Here is a 13,965-nt window from a genome sequence, read left to right as displayed (position 1 = left end):
GTTTCTCCTTCTAGACTTGGTGTTACCAGAAACTCAGGGTATTTCTCCCACTGTGTAAGGCGCTTTGGGAGAATGATCGTGCAGAGATCCAGTGTTACCACTGGCCCGCCTTACCCTAATCCTGAACATGACTCATAAATAGGACTATAAATTCAAAACGCCACGAAATCCTGCACAGAAGTTGAAAACCAACGCTATAAACAAAACTAGTTTGTGGAAGGATTTTCCTCAATTTCTTTGTTGTATCTTTGGTGTCTTGACACATGACCATGCCAACAACCCTATTACTAGTAAGATCCGCCTTTTCCTCCCCAATACCAATCGATAAACAACAACTTCCATCCCCGCCTCCCACTAACTGTGTACTATCACGTCCCAGTCACGGGTCTGATATAACCCTACTAACAGTAAGTACATATGTATCAATTAAAATCCCAGGTTACATCCCATTTGCATATTACCTGCACAAGGCAGTAGTTAGTAAGTGTATGCAATATTAAACTCTAACCAACCCAATCTCAGCCTCAGCAACCTCCACCCCTTCTTCTTCTTCTTTCCCTTGGAGAACTATCGGGGAAAGCAAAAAGGAAAATGTCTCTGGATCTCAAACCCCGGCTCGCCACTTCCTCCGATAAGCTCACGATTGCAACCTTGGTCAACGAAGCTTACACCCCCTACATTGAGCGGATCGGCCGGAAGCCCGGCCCCATGCTTGAGGATTATGGGGCGCAGATCGACGCCGGACGAGTGTATGTGGTGGAGAAGGAGGGGGTAATGAGTGGGATTTTAGTGCTGATTCCGGAGGAGGGGACGATGTTACTGGATAATGTGGCTGTTGCACCGGCAGCGCAGGGGGTGGGGTTGGGGAAAAGGCTGATGGGGTTTGCGGAGGGGAAGGCAAGAGAGAGCGGATTTGAACGCATCAGATTGTATACGAATGAGAAGATGGTGGAGAATCTGAGGATTTATGAGAGGTTGGGGTATGTGGAGACACATCGAGGGTGGGAGAATGGGCTGCGGAGAGTGTACATGGTGAAGGTGTTACATTGATTGATATTGATTAGAGTAGATCTGTATATTCAGTTACCTCCGACATACACAAACTACCTAAGGGTTTATCAAAGACAGCGAGCCGAGGTTACCTAGGGGGAGTGGTATTAACATTGTTGTACATTTCCAGAGTTGAGTAGATGTGCTCAGATGGGTCAAAAATGCCGATCGCTCAAAGTCATAGTATACTAGTATTTTTCATGCAGTCGTTAAACGCTCAAATTCGCTATGATCCCAGAAACGCCTCGCCGAATAACCGAAAAGAAAAAGAAAAGGGGAAAGAAGAACCAAGGGGGACGAGTCCGCTAAATGTGTGAAACAGAAGATGAGAAAGGTATTCTGCGCCTGGGCCAATGATCTACCCCGTTAGACTCGTCGTTCGGTCACCGTCCAGCGCCGCTTAACATAGGGCTCCTTCGAAGGCCCACTTCCCCATAGTCCTCGTTGGGAAAGCGTCCTCTGGGGAAGCTGGGGCGTCCAATCTGACGGCTCTTCCGGCTTCTTACCGGAGTGGTGGTCGTTGTTGCTAGTCCCGTTGGACCCCGACCAGGGATCACCGAAGTTGGGGATGATATCGTCCGCCGCGTCCCCGGCCGAAATTGAGTTGGAGCCCCAAAGGCCGCTGGCACCGCGAGGAGCGGTGGAAGGTCGTGAAAATGTCCACGAACCGGTGCCCGGTCCGGACAAGGCAGACGGACCGATCACGAACCCGCCCTGTGGTAACGGCGGGCGGGTTGAGAACCGTGGACGGTACGCAGACGATGGAGAAGTTAAACTACTAGGCGACGGGAGGACGGACGTCGACAGGTTCGTGACCGGTCGTAAATGGTCGGTCGAAGCCACCAGCTGTAGCTTGTAATCGCGCAACCCGGCCTGCTCGTTTCCGGGACGATACGGCGCGACGGGTCCGCCGATCGCGTCCACTTTCTCTGGGACAGCCACACGGTCCTTCGGGACTGCCAGAGTGAGGGACGCAGTATTGATGTCCACGAGCGCTGGCTCGCCGGTGATGGCTCCGATGAGCGCATTACAGCCTGCTCCATGAGTGACAATTACCAAGATCGTGTCGATGGGCTCGTCCTCGTCGTCCGGTATCTTCGATTCCTCTGCGCTCTCGGACAAGGATAATTGCGAATGACGCCGGCGCCGACCGGTGGGAAGGGATGCATCGTGCTCCTGATACCAGCCGATCATCCGCTCCAGTCCATTATGAAAGCGGGTGTGCATCGTACTCCACTCTTCGCCGTACTCACCCCCATTTCCCCAATTCGGCGGGTCTCGCATGCTATCCCAAGGATAGTCGATTCTCACACACGCATCCCGAGCGTGCGTGACATAACCGGTTGGAATCGGCTCGGACGGCGAGATGGCATAACTCGGCGTCGGCGGCATATACGCCCCATCGGGGATGGGCGGGAGGTTGGTGTTGATTTTGCTGAGTAACCTCCGGGTGCGTGGGGTGTCTGCGGACCGCAGGGTATCACAACTGCCGGCTCGATTTCTCTGTCCCTCCCGACGCTCGTTTGGCGTGTACCCGGAATAGGCCTTGCGATCCTCCTCTTCGATTGGGGGAGACAGGGGTTTGTTGCCAAGGCTGCCCCAGCCACCCGGGAAAAACCCCGTGAGAGGTTTGGTATCGGCTTCCGGTACGATGCTGTCCCGTCGTAATAGTTCGGCCTTGGCGGCGGCGATCAGCCTCTCTGACTTAGGGGGCGGGGTAATCTCCTCGAAATAGTCTGGGCATAGCCATTCGCCTAGAAAGGCGTCGACGCGCAGAAGACATCGCTGATCACCGGGGGCTGCAGGGCCACTGGTCACTGCGCCAGTGGTCGGCTCCTGTGCTGGCGACATGATGGGGGCGGACAAGAACCCATTCGGCTGACTCGGGCCTGGTCCTGTGCTATCGGAATAGTGCTGGCTGATCCCGGAACTGATGGCGATCGAGGTCTGTAAACACCGAAGATAGGGTGAGGAATGAATCACGATTCGACGCTTTCGCTTAGAAGGTCGTGGGCGAAACGATGGCAAGGTCTCGCCATCTCGTTCCTCGGTGAGGAGATCGTTGTCCAAAGACTGTAAAACATTGACGATACGAGCCCCCAGAGCACGGGATTGAAGCCAACCGCCATAAGAAAGCGGAGGATCGTAGGGGGTTGGAGACGTCAGATGCCAGTTCTTATCGGCGGCATCAAGACGGGCACCATGTCTGTTATATCACTACCCGGTCAGCAAGTTTCGTTAACATTGAAAGAAAGAAAAAATGAAGGGGGGGAAACAAGTCCATAACAAAAAGGTCGAAAGTCATATAAGACGTACCTCGCAATAACGATCGCGGCGGGGGGTTTCCCCATAGTGTGAAGTGTAGGATGTCAAATGTAGAGCGGTCGTAAACCCGACTGAAGAGCGAGACGGAGAGAGAGGGAAAAGAGAAGAAATGAGAAAGGAAAATGTAGGTATGGACTGGCAAGCAAAGCGACTGGTGAGCCAAGTCAAGGCAGCAGTGGAGTTGTGACTCGTTGGATGTTTCGAACCTCCGGCGGGGTAAAAGGGGAAGAATGAAGAACGGGATCAATCAATCAATCAATAGTCGTCTATAACCGCTTCACGCTGTTGTATATATTTTTGTCAAGGGAGGAAACATCAAATACGAGAGAGAGATCAGCGGACGCAAGGAGTTGAAGAAGACATGCTGCAGACAAAGCATATCACATTTGTTTTGCCTTCCCTGTCATGCCCCGTCGAACTGCACCTGTTTGACTTTTCTGTTTTTTTTTTTTTTTTTGGTTTCTTCTTTCTTTGACAGCCAGCATGTGATTTGGGTTATGTAACCGGATGAGGTCATCGGTGCTCGTCATGAAACTAACCTTAATTGGCTGACTATGTACTTTAATGTCTCTCTAATACGGAGATTACTTAAGGTTCCGAGTGCACAACTCGTCCTCGGGTGACTTATCAACCCCAAAGGCGGATATGTCCGGGATGCACCCTTTAGGTGCATTTGGGGTCTCTTACTAGTAGTTAATCCTATAACCTTAATTCCTCATCTGCAGGCATCCCTAGAGCCGGGGGTCGGAGGTTTTCGTGCAGGAATTTATGTACTCTGTAGTCAGAAATATATGTACTCCCAGTCGGCTGCCTTAGGCGTAGATCACATGTCCGGCATGCATGGCGCATCATGTGCCAACAACAGCCTTGAACTTGGAAAGAAGTCATTGAACCATTAAATTCATAATGGACTAAGCTCGGATCAAGGTATTCTTCGTTATGGGAGATACCTTCCTGGTTTATTAATCATGACTTGAATAGCATTCATTCCGATGAGGGCTCCCACCATAATAGACCAGTTTGACTGATTAGAGCTAAATATATATATATATGTGCACACAACAGATGCTGGTTTCTGAGACTAACTGAACTTCAATTAACCAGAACAACGTCATTTTGCAATACCTTTTCCTCTCTTTCTTTCCGCTACGAAGGACCTTCTTTATTAATCCTTTTATTCTAGGCTTCGCAACTTCCATGTCTTATCAATCAGTGTCGATCAATTCCGAGCCATGTCCCGTCGGGATGCGGACATCGAATCCGACGGGAATCGAGCGGATCCCTGGTACGCAACAAATGACGAGAGCGAAACGATCAAATCACCTATGATAAACCGGATTGAACACGCTCGCTAATTAGTATCAAGCAAGGCCGGTGAGAGAATCTATTGGATATTACTGATGCGTTACGGGGCCCATTCTCCATGAATTGTCCCGATCATGGCAGATATAAAAGACGTCACCCCCGACTAGCTGGACTCTATTACTCTTTGAAGCTCCATCGAGGGATTGATATACCGAGACGTTATTGGAACCGCTGGAACCAGGATGATGGAGTCTGATAAGAACGGTGCCACATCCTCTCCGTCCACGTCGAGATCCGACATCAGCCGTGATGAGCTGAATGGGAAACTGTCAAAGTGTCCCAATGATGATCCCGAAGCACTGACACACACTGAGACTACTCTGTCCGCCGTGGTACCGCCAAAGGAGCCATGGCGGGAGATGCTCTTCGTAGTGGTGGTCTGCATGGCTCAATTCATGACGCAAGCGGGTCTGTGCATCTCGATTGCCCCGGTGTATATTATTGGCAAGAGCTTCCAGACATCCATGCCGGGCGAATTGAGCTGGTTTGCGGCGGCCTACAGTCTGACGGTCGGCACTTTTATCTTAGTCTGCGGTCGGCTCGGCGACGTCTTCGGTCATCGGTTGATGTTCATTATCGGTTTCGCTTGGTTCGGTCTGTGGTCTTTGCTGGCGGGCTTCAGTGTCTGGTCGAATCAAATCTTCTTTGACTGCTGTCGCGCATTTCAAGGAATGGGGCCCGCCATGTTACTCCCGAATGCGATCGCCATCCTCGGGCGCGCATACCCACCGGGTTTGCGCAAAGAGATGATCTTTAGCTTCTTTGGGGCCACCGCGCCGAGCGGGTTTATCGTCGGGGGCGTGTTCTCCTCGATCTTGGCACAAATGGTGTGGTGGCCGTGGGCATACTGGGTCCAGGGCATGGTGTGCCTGGCCTTTGCTGTGCTGGGTGTTTTGGTCATTCCGCACACGCCGCGACCTCATTTCCAGAAGGACCTTCCGCTTTGGGCGCGACTAGATCTGCTAGGAGCAGCGGCCGGTATCATCGCCCTCATACTGATCAATTTTGCATGGAACCAGGCAGCGTTGGTCGGATGGACCACACCGTACACCTACGTGCTGCTCATCGTTGGCGTTATCATCTTTGGCGGCTTTCTGTGGATCGAACGCATTGCCAGATGCCCACTGCTGCCAAGCTCAGTCTTAACCGGTGACCTGGCATGGGTGCTGGGATGTATCGCTGCCGGGTGGTCCAGCTTTGGCATCATTATCTACTACTTTTACCAGTTTATGGAGGAGATTAAGGGTGACACTCCGTTGTTAGCCACAGCCAAATGGGTCGCTGCGGCTCCATCTGGTGCCATAGCGGCTCTGCTGACAGGATTCCTGCTCGGCCGACTGCCCCCCAGTGTCATTATGTTTTGCGCGATGGTCTTCTTTACGGCCGGTCTGTCAGTCTTTGCAACGGTTCCCCTGGATCAGACCTACTGGGCTCAGGCGTTCGTAGCCAGTCTTATCACGTCATGGGGCATGTAAGTTGACTACCTTTCCTAGCCAACCAATTTACCGTCTTAACATGTTGCGACAGGGATATGTCCTTCCCATCCGGCACGCTCATCCTCAGCAATTCCATGCCCCACCACCATCAAGGCCTCGCTGCATCACTCGTCACTACCACAGTAAACTACTCCATCTCTCTGGGACTGGGATTTGCCGGGACTGTGGAGTCGAATGTGAACAATGGTGGACGCAATGTCCTCCGGGGCTACCGAGGAGCTCTCTACCTGGGTATTGGCTTTGCGGGGTTGGGTTTAGTGGTGTCGATCCTGTTTATGTTTGTATCTTGGAGGCAATCTCAGGCATCGCGAAGGTCCAGATGAGCTTGGCAATAAAGCTAGAATTTATAGACTAGGAGACAATGATCATATCGTGTCGCAAAGCTTTCATGCCAATCGGTATCTAATCTAATCTAATCTGGAGGATAAATGAGGTCATTATCCGTGCATTGACTTTCCGAGTGGGGAATAGCCCTGATCAAAACACATCAACAGGCACCCGCATTCCAAAGGTACGTACAAACTTCACTCCGGATCTCTTCTCTCTGGACACCTATGTCGTCCTCCAAGATCGCACCATGGAAGCTCACAATATAGCTGTCGCCACCATCGCGGCCCAAGCCCACCAATTCCATAAACACCAACAACCCTTCCGCATTTACCATGGCTCCACGAACAGCACGCGACAATCGCAACACAGCGCAGCCAACACCATCAACACCGCGCATTTGAACCATGTCCTGGCCGTGGACACAGACCGCAAGACTATCCTAGTTGAGCCTAACGTCCCCATGGACGAACTCGTTAAGGCCACCCTACCTCATGGGCTCATCCCTCTGGTCGTCATGGAATTCCCTGGCATCACCGCAGGCGGCGGCTTCTCCGGAACGTCCGGCGAGAGCAGCTCCTTTCGACACGGATTCTTTGATGCGACCGTGAACCGGATCGAGGTCGTCCTAGCCAACGGCGACATCCGCACAGCGTCGCAAAATGTACCCGACGAGCAAGAACTCTTCTGGGCGGCGGCCTCGTCCTTCGGAACCCTCGGCGTCGTAACCATGCTCGAGATCCAATGTCGCGAAGCAAAACCCTACGTCGAACTAACCTACCACTCTACCTCAAGCATGTCCCAAGCGATGACAGTCTTCCGCGAGACCACCGCACACCCCGAAACCGACTACCTGGATGGCATCATCTATGCCCCGGACCACATCGTCGTCTGCGCCGGTCGCCTGGTCGACTTGCCCTCAAACCAAACCCCCATCCAACGCTTCATACGCGCCCAAGACCCCTGGTTCTACATCCACGCGCAGCGCCAAACCCGAAAAATCCACCGTCCGAATGCCGAACCCCCCGCCTCGATCACCCACTACGTCCCCATCCAAGATTACCTCTTCCGGTACGATCGCGGCGCATTCTGGACGGGTCGCTACGCCTTCAGCTACTTCATCACACCGTTCAATCGCATCACCCGGTATATCCTGGATACCTTTATGCACACCCGAGTCATGTATCACGCCTTACACGAGAGCGGGCTTTCAAAACAACACATCATCCAAGATGTGGCGGTGCCGTACAAAGCTACGGGGGAGTTTCTCACTTGGCTCGATGACAAGGAAACCTTCGGCGCGTATCCGATCTGGTTGTGTCCCCTGCATCATTCGCAGGGAATTATGGCTCGCGGCGGCGAGGCAGGCCCGCATCAATCTCAGAAGGAAGAGGACCCCGATGATGACGGTGACTGTCTGATGAACTTTGGATTGTGGGCGCCGTCGCCCCACGCGTCGGATACCGGGGCGTTCATTGCGCAGAATCGGCGCCTGGAGAACAAGGTCAGGGAGTTGGGCGGGAAGAAGTGGCTGTACGCCCATGCCTACTATACAGAGGAGGAGTTTTGGTCGATCTATGATCGTAAACGCTATGATGCGTTGCGGGAGAAATATCATGCCACGCATTTGCCAGATTTATATCAGAAGGTGCGCGTTAATTTAAGTCCCATGGGGCATGGGGCCCCCGAGGGATGGGTCGGTTGGGCGAAGAGGATGGTGTGGGAGACGTGGCCGGTATGCGGGTTATACGGTGTATATAAGGCTTGGAGAGGAGGTGACTACTATCTGATCAAGAGCAAGAAAGACTGAGGGTGGGAAGTAATATTTTTACTTTCCGCCGTCGGATATCTATTCTAGACTAGTCTTACGTGAACATCCATTGGGTGGCCGGTATCAAAGCCAGGACAGGAATTGTAAGAACATCAATGGTATCATAATATTTCACATCGTGCTATTCACCAAAACAGTCACGGAGGCTAGTCGCGCGAGGCTCCGGATGGATTTCCCAAATTACTGCACGCCCACTGGCCGTGCTCCCGACAGGTTCACTACGCGACCTCCGCCGGCCGCTGCCAGACCACTACCCGCCATGGGTGGCGGAGGTTGGACCCAACCAGGGACCCGGTCATCCTCCGATTCGCGAGCGGAGATAGTCTGCCAGACATTTGGAAACCCGGTCGGCAAGGCGCCGCGCAGGCGTGCACCGGGAATGGCGAACCGAGGATTCTTGTGGGTTAAGTAGCCGCGCATTAGGCCCTGGGTGAGAAGAGACGCTAGGACGGATTCAAGCTCTCGCATCATGGGCGTTGGCTTGCCTTGGTCAGTTTCCGAGTCTAGCTCGACTCGGTGGGTGTATGGATCTAGTTCATACTGAGAGTAGTCGGCGTCGGGCTGTCCGTCGACCAAGACTCCCGGTGAATTGGACTGCCATTGTCCCATGACGTCAAAACATCCGTCTGGCACAAGGAAGTCTTCGAATTTGGATAATAAGTCTGGGTCCGGCTTGGACTCCGGTCCATCGACCTCGTTAACCCCAGCGAAATCGTGATCGGGTAGTTTATACACCAATTGCGATCCGAACTCGTTATGCCCGGCCTGTGCGTCGCGGTTTTGGCCGGACGGAGCGAAGCCGAGAGAGCCATGCAAGGACTGCGCATGTTGCGATTGGAGCCATCGCACAGCGGTTTCAAGTTTGTGGAGGTACAGGAAAGGAGGGGGTCCGCGCTGGGCGGAGCCTTGGGGTTCACCATGAAAGCCGCCGTGGATGAACACTTTTCGAGCAAGCGCCCGCCATACGAGGATTTCGCACCGATTGCGCAGGGCAAGTAGGATGCCCTTCTGTGCAAACCATTCAGTGGCCGGTGAATCCAGCGCAAGATGCTCCCGGAAGGCAACGTAATCGCCGCGAACGATGAGTCGGCAGATGGGAATGAATTTGTCGGCTAGTCCTTCTGACTCTGGCCGTTGTAGCAACTCTAGTGAAGGAAAACGACCCATGATCATGTTACACGGTATCAGGTATGTCAGAATGACTCGTTTTTGGCTGAGAGCCTGGTGATGGCATTGGTCGTAGGCAGATTGAAGGGCGATCTGGGCGGGGTAAAAGAGATTGTTGGAAAATAGATATCGTCCGAGATAGTAAAGGTAGGTCACTCTTTGAGAGGCGGGGAAGTATTTGAGGGGCGGAGACTGGGCGCTGATACTCGAAAACATCTGTTCTGCATTTCGAAGTTTCCCACACTGGAGCCATCTGTGTCAGTTCAATGGAGCGGTCGAAGAGGTCTCGATCTGTCTCCGTACCTGGAAAAGTAATTTCAGGCACAGGTTGGCCATGAGATAGATGCCTACCCGCTTGCCTTCGGGTTTGCCATGGACCCCCGGGGTTCCGCTGCGATCCGTGAGACACTTGATGAATGCTTCCCGGACGACATTGGCGGACTTCTCGACCAATGTCACTTTCTCGATGCTCTCGTCTTGATCAGAGCGACCCTCCATTCTCAGTAAATGTGCGATCAATTCGGGGCGGCGATCGAGGCCCATGGCCAGCTTCGCGAGGACTTTGGAAAGGTAAAGGACGGTCGGCAGCACGATCACACCGTATTGACTGTCACCGAGCGCAAGGACAGACTGGCTATGGGCGGAGACGACCGCAGAAACAATCAGTAACCGACCAGGATGACAGGAGCCCAGCGCTACGTTCGATGGCGGTAATATACCATAGAGAGTAGTGCTAGGAAAGATTCAGGTGAAGGATACATCCAGAAGGACTTACTTCACCAGCCCTTTCAGGAGGTTGTAGGTTTCGAGTAGGTTGTCGACATTCACGTCGCGGAGAAAGGTGAAATATAGCTTCATGAAGGTCGGAAATGCGGTCCATGAGCTGCCGTTCTTGGTGCGCGGCACGAGCCCTTCGCATCGGCGCAGGAGATCAGCCTCTTTCGATCCATTGGGATATTGTCGCCGTAACTCCTCGACCATCTGTCGGTAAATGTCGGACAACGGAGGCTCGATCTGTAGGAAGTCTTGGAGCTTCGAGCCGTCGCGATTCCGAATTATCTCTGAGATCCCCGACAGGAACCTATCGAGGACCGGAGCACCTTGCGTGGCCATTTTTGTGTAGGGGTTCGAGGAAGACGGTGGGGGGTGTGGAAGAGCGTCAAGGAATGGCAGCCGGTGGGAGAATGAAAATCGTCATGGGCGTTGGAGTTCACACGACGCGTTGAGGAAACGGCTTTAGCGATAGCCGCACATGGTTGTCGGAACTCGATATCCAAAGTGTGAGTATGAACAACGACGGTGGCAAGGTGGAATTGGTCTACGGAGGTCGAGTCGACACAATTGAAGATTACATGATCGTTTTGGATGGGATACTCGGGGCTGCTTTTCCCACGACCGCCCTAGACCCAATCGGGAACAGATCACGTTTTGCAGTGGGCAGAATCCACGTCTCTTTGTGTTTACAAAGTATGTACAGTATTGACGAGTGTCATTGACACAACCCTGTCCCGACTTGGTATTTCTACTCCTTGATCGCATATCTAGTAAGAAGTCGGTGATATGGACTAGTTGAACTTAGCATGTTCCGGTCAGTCGATGAAAGTAAACCGTCTCCTCGGAGTGACGTTTTGACGAGGGATTCCTTGCCAGAATATATTAACAGGTTGAAATTACTTGTACCTTGTCAGGATGAAGGAAACTGGTTGGAAGAGACGGAGCTAACGGGATCGGGCAATCCCCCGATAAGATAAGATGCAGCTGGGAAGGGATGATGCCTGAGAAAACAGGATAGATATAGTGTGTGAGAGAGACAGTGAGACCACAGGATGTGATGGCATGAGGGAGCAACATAACGTAATGGAGTCAGCATGGATTCTAACCAGGTCTCTTCCCGTATGATGAAACCATTGGTCTTCCTTGCGTGGCCTTTTCACATGCATTGAAAAAAAATACAAAGACCCTCCGACAAAAGTGATCCACCCACTACGTCATGGTTTTGCATCTTGCTGCCATTGAAAAAGGGCCTCGAATCCCCCCTCGTTTTCTTTCTTTGCACAGAAACAACAATCAACAGGAAACTGGTACTGAATCTGTTTTTGCTTTTTCTTTGGCATCAATTGACGGGCCGGTTTCATTGAATCGCAAAACCAGCCACTATGGTTCAGCCAGGGACGTCTCAGTCCTCTTGGGTGGACTTCATCAAACACCCTTTCGTTGGCACCTTCACCTTCTTCTATCTCCTATTTCAAGCTGTCATCAACTGGTTCTTCGCTCCTGCCCCTCCACCACCCGCTTCGCTCGTCAATGGCCTTCCCAAAAAACGAGTCGCAGTCATTGGTGCTGGGTTAACGGGCGTGTCGGCTGCAGCTCACTGTGTTGGTCATGGTTTCGACGTACAAATCTTTGAGGCACGTTCCAAAACAAAGGGACTGGGAGGTATCTGGAGTGTACGTTTGTATTGATTCCCAGATTACAGGACAATGGCTGATACGATGACTTCATAGAGAGTAAACTCTACATCCTCCTTGCAGATTCATAGTATTATGTACCGATTTCACCCGTCGGTGAAATACGATAACGCGTATCCAACTCAAGGAGAGATTCGTGAGCAAATTGTAGATGTGTGGAAGCGTTATGGTCTGCAGAAACACACGGCATTCGAAACCCCCGTGACCTCCGTGAAGCAGGCTAAGGATGGCAAGTGGATCATCAATGATGACGAAGAGAAGTACGGCCGCTTTGATGGCGTGGTAGCATCGGTTGGTGTTTGTGGTGACCCGAAGATGCCGCCGTTGCCCGACCAGGAGCAATTCAAGGGCAATATCTACCACTCGTCGGAACTGGATGGCAAGGATGTGGAAGGGAAAAAGGTGCTCATCATCGGTGGCGGTGCGAGCGCCATTGAGGCCCTGGAGTTCGCGGTCCAGTCGAAAGCGGCGGAAATCGATGTCCTGTCGCGGTCGGATAAGTGGATCATTCCCCGAAACGTGCTGGTTCAGTCCTTATTGGCATTGAACATCTTTGGAATGGAGACATCCTTTTCGTGGATCCCGGAATGGCTCCTGCACAAGTTCTTCTATCGGGACTTGGAGGATATTGCGCCCTCGGGCGGCCTCTTTACAACAACGCCAATGGCTAACTCGGAGCTCTTCGACAAGATTCGGGAGGGCAAAGCTCGGTGGCTGCGCGGCGATATTGTCTCCGTGAAGGAGAACGGTATCCTTTTCAACCGCCGCGCCAGGAAGGTGCCCAAGGGTGGCCCGGGCCATGAGTCCGTCGTCACAGGAGATGTCATTATCATGGCGACAGGCTTTAAGCGTCCGTCCCTATCTTTCTTGCCCGACGATGCGTTTGAAGAGCCGTATAGTCCACCGAGCTGGTATTTGCAGGTGTTTCCCCCGAAGTACCCCGAGATTTGCGCCAACAATAGCACCTACGTAGATGCGATTGGAACCGTGGGCAATATGCACATTGGCATCTACACGCGCTTCTTGCTCATGTTCTTGACGGATCCCCTAACGCAACCCACGGAGGGTCGCATGAAGACTTGGATCGATTTCACCCGCTTTGTGAAGCAGCATTCCCCGACCAACGCATTCGACTTCTTCACGTACTCCGAACTGATCTACTGGTTTGTGTTTGTGATCCTGGTCAACCCATTCCGGTGGAAGTGGGCACCGTTCGTGCTGTTCGGTGTTGGCCGATCGCTCCCAATGGGGGTAGTCAGGCAAGAAGAGTCGTTCCGCAAGCAGTTGAAGCAACAGCGGTAAACCATCTTTTCGGCCGCTTGAAGAGGGTTGCTTATCGAACGAATGGGAGCTCTTCCATCCTCTCTTATTTGAACAGTGACACTCGAACTGTGCCTAGTCGGTGCATTTGAGCCAATGGAACTAATATCCGCACTTTCTTCTCGCATCTCGCGTCTAGCGGTTACGCCGCGACCTAAAAATTGGTTGACGCGATGCATGGATGATTAATGAGGTCACGTCTGTTTACATAGTTGAAGCATGTTCTAATGCATGTAGCAAGCATTTTAATGAATGAATATTGATACAAGTCACTATGCAACCGTTGGCCATGTGCAGCTACATTGCATGTAGATCAAGTGAGCTCAGAAAGGCTTAACTGTTCACTTTCATCCCAGCCTGTTCTAACATTCTATGCATATAGCCATAGCCAAGCACGGATGCGACATCCCACTGTCACGTTGCTAAGGGACATGGGCTTGAACACCCTCTCTGCGATGTATATAACAAATCGCCAGAAGGTAGTAGGATAGGGTAACGAGAGCATCTGTCGCAATGTCAGAGAATCATAGCTTGATCCCCAGAACAGACACCCCTACATCCGGCGATTCACAGAGCTTCGGCAGAAGTAGATGGATATCAACAAGCGCTCCTAGAA

General features: G+C 52.3%; 5 protein-coding genes across 5 annotated transcripts; 3 read left to right on the top strand and 2 right to left on the bottom strand.

Moving 5' to 3' along the window:
• Window positions 1–591: 591 nt before the first annotated feature.
• BDV27DRAFT_156092 (GNAT family N-acetyltransferase) lies at window positions 592–1,050 on the top strand (the record flags this gene model as incomplete). Its single annotated transcript, XM_032072258.1, has 1 exon — window positions 592–1,050. One exon carries the CDS (start codon window positions 592–594, stop codon window positions 1,048–1,050), a length of 459 nt encoding a protein of 152 aa, XP_031929315.1.
• Window positions 1,051–1,060: 10 nt separating this feature from the next.
• On the bottom strand, window positions 1,061–3,805 carry BDV27DRAFT_125547 (uncharacterized protein). Its single transcript, XM_032066357.1, has 2 exons — window positions 3,367–3,805; window positions 1,061–3,256 (listed from the first exon to the last, which is right to left on the bottom strand). Exons 1-2 carry the CDS (start codon window positions 3,399–3,401, stop codon window positions 1,417–1,419), a joined length of 1,875 nt encoding a protein of 624 aa, XP_031929314.1. The 5' UTR covers window positions 3,402–3,805; the 3' UTR covers window positions 1,061–1,416.
• Window positions 3,806–4,922: 1,117 nt separating this feature from the next.
• On the top strand, window positions 4,923–8,373 carry BDV27DRAFT_143754 (major facilitator superfamily domain-containing protein; the record flags this gene model as incomplete). Its single annotated transcript, XM_032070153.1, has 4 exons — window positions 4,923–6,211; window positions 6,268–6,513; window positions 6,731–6,747; window positions 6,806–8,373. The coding sequence occupies 4 exons, from the start codon at window positions 4,923–4,925 to the stop codon at window positions 8,371–8,373; spliced, it is 3,120 nt and encodes a 1,039-aa protein (XP_031929313.1).
• Window positions 8,374–8,455: 82 nt separating this feature from the next.
• BDV27DRAFT_125543 (uncharacterized protein) lies at window positions 8,456–11,053 on the bottom strand. The gene is made up of 3 exons (XM_032066356.1): window positions 10,337–11,053; window positions 9,865–10,195; window positions 8,456–9,804 (listed from the first exon to the last, which is right to left on the bottom strand). The coding sequence occupies exons 1-3, from the start codon at window positions 10,672–10,674 to the stop codon at window positions 8,575–8,577; spliced, it is 1,899 nt and encodes a 632-aa protein (XP_031929312.1). The 5' UTR covers window positions 10,675–11,053; the 3' UTR covers window positions 8,456–8,574.
• Window positions 11,054–11,625: 572 nt separating this feature from the next.
• BDV27DRAFT_94137 (flavin-containing monooxygenase) lies at window positions 11,626–13,919 on the top strand. Its single transcript, XM_032078002.1, has 2 exons — window positions 11,626–12,008; window positions 12,066–13,919. The coding sequence occupies exons 1-2, from the start codon at window positions 11,718–11,720 to the stop codon at window positions 13,329–13,331; spliced, it is 1,557 nt and encodes a 518-aa protein (XP_031929311.1). The 5' UTR covers window positions 11,626–11,717; the 3' UTR covers window positions 13,332–13,919.
• The last annotated feature ends 46 nt before the right edge of the window (window positions 13,920–13,965 follow it).

Source organism: Aspergillus caelatus (assembly GCF_009193585.1).
Source record: "Aspergillus caelatus strain CBS 763.97 unplaced genomic scaffold BDV27scaffold_54, whole genome shotgun sequence".
NCBI lineage: Eukaryota > Fungi > Ascomycota > Eurotiomycetes > Eurotiales > Aspergillaceae > Aspergillus > Aspergillus caelatus.
The sequence above is the reverse complement of the archived record's forward strand: the minus strand, read 5'-3'. Positions and strand labels throughout refer to the sequence as shown.

Coding starts and splice junctions, on each gene's coding strand:
- BDV27DRAFT_125547 (XM_032066357.1), bottom strand. CDS start 3,401: ATGGGGAAACCCCCCGCCGCGATCGTTATTGCGAG. Junction 3,257..3,366: donor GCCGCGATCGTTATTGCGAG/GTACGTCTTATA, acceptor GTGATATAACAG/ACATGGTGCCCGTCTTGATG.
- BDV27DRAFT_94137 (XM_032078002.1), top strand. CDS start 11,718: ATGGTTCAGCCAGGGACGTCTCAGTCCTCTTGGGTGGACTTCATCAAA. Junction 12,009..12,065: donor GACTGGGAGGTATCTGGAGT/GTACGTTTGTAT, acceptor ATGACTTCATAG/AGAGTAAACTCTACATCCTC.
- BDV27DRAFT_125543 (XM_032066356.1), bottom strand. CDS start 10,674: ATGGCCACGCAAGGTGCTCCGGTCCTCGATAGGTTCCTGTCGGGGATC. Junction 10,196..10,336: donor CTCCTGAAAGGGCTGGTGAA/GTAAGTCCTTCT, acceptor CTCCGCCCATAG/CCAGTCTGTCCTTGCGCTCG. Junction 9,805..9,864: donor GCCTGAAATTACTTTTCCAG/GTACGGAGACAG, acceptor AGATGGCTCCAG/TGTGGGAAACTTCGAAATGC.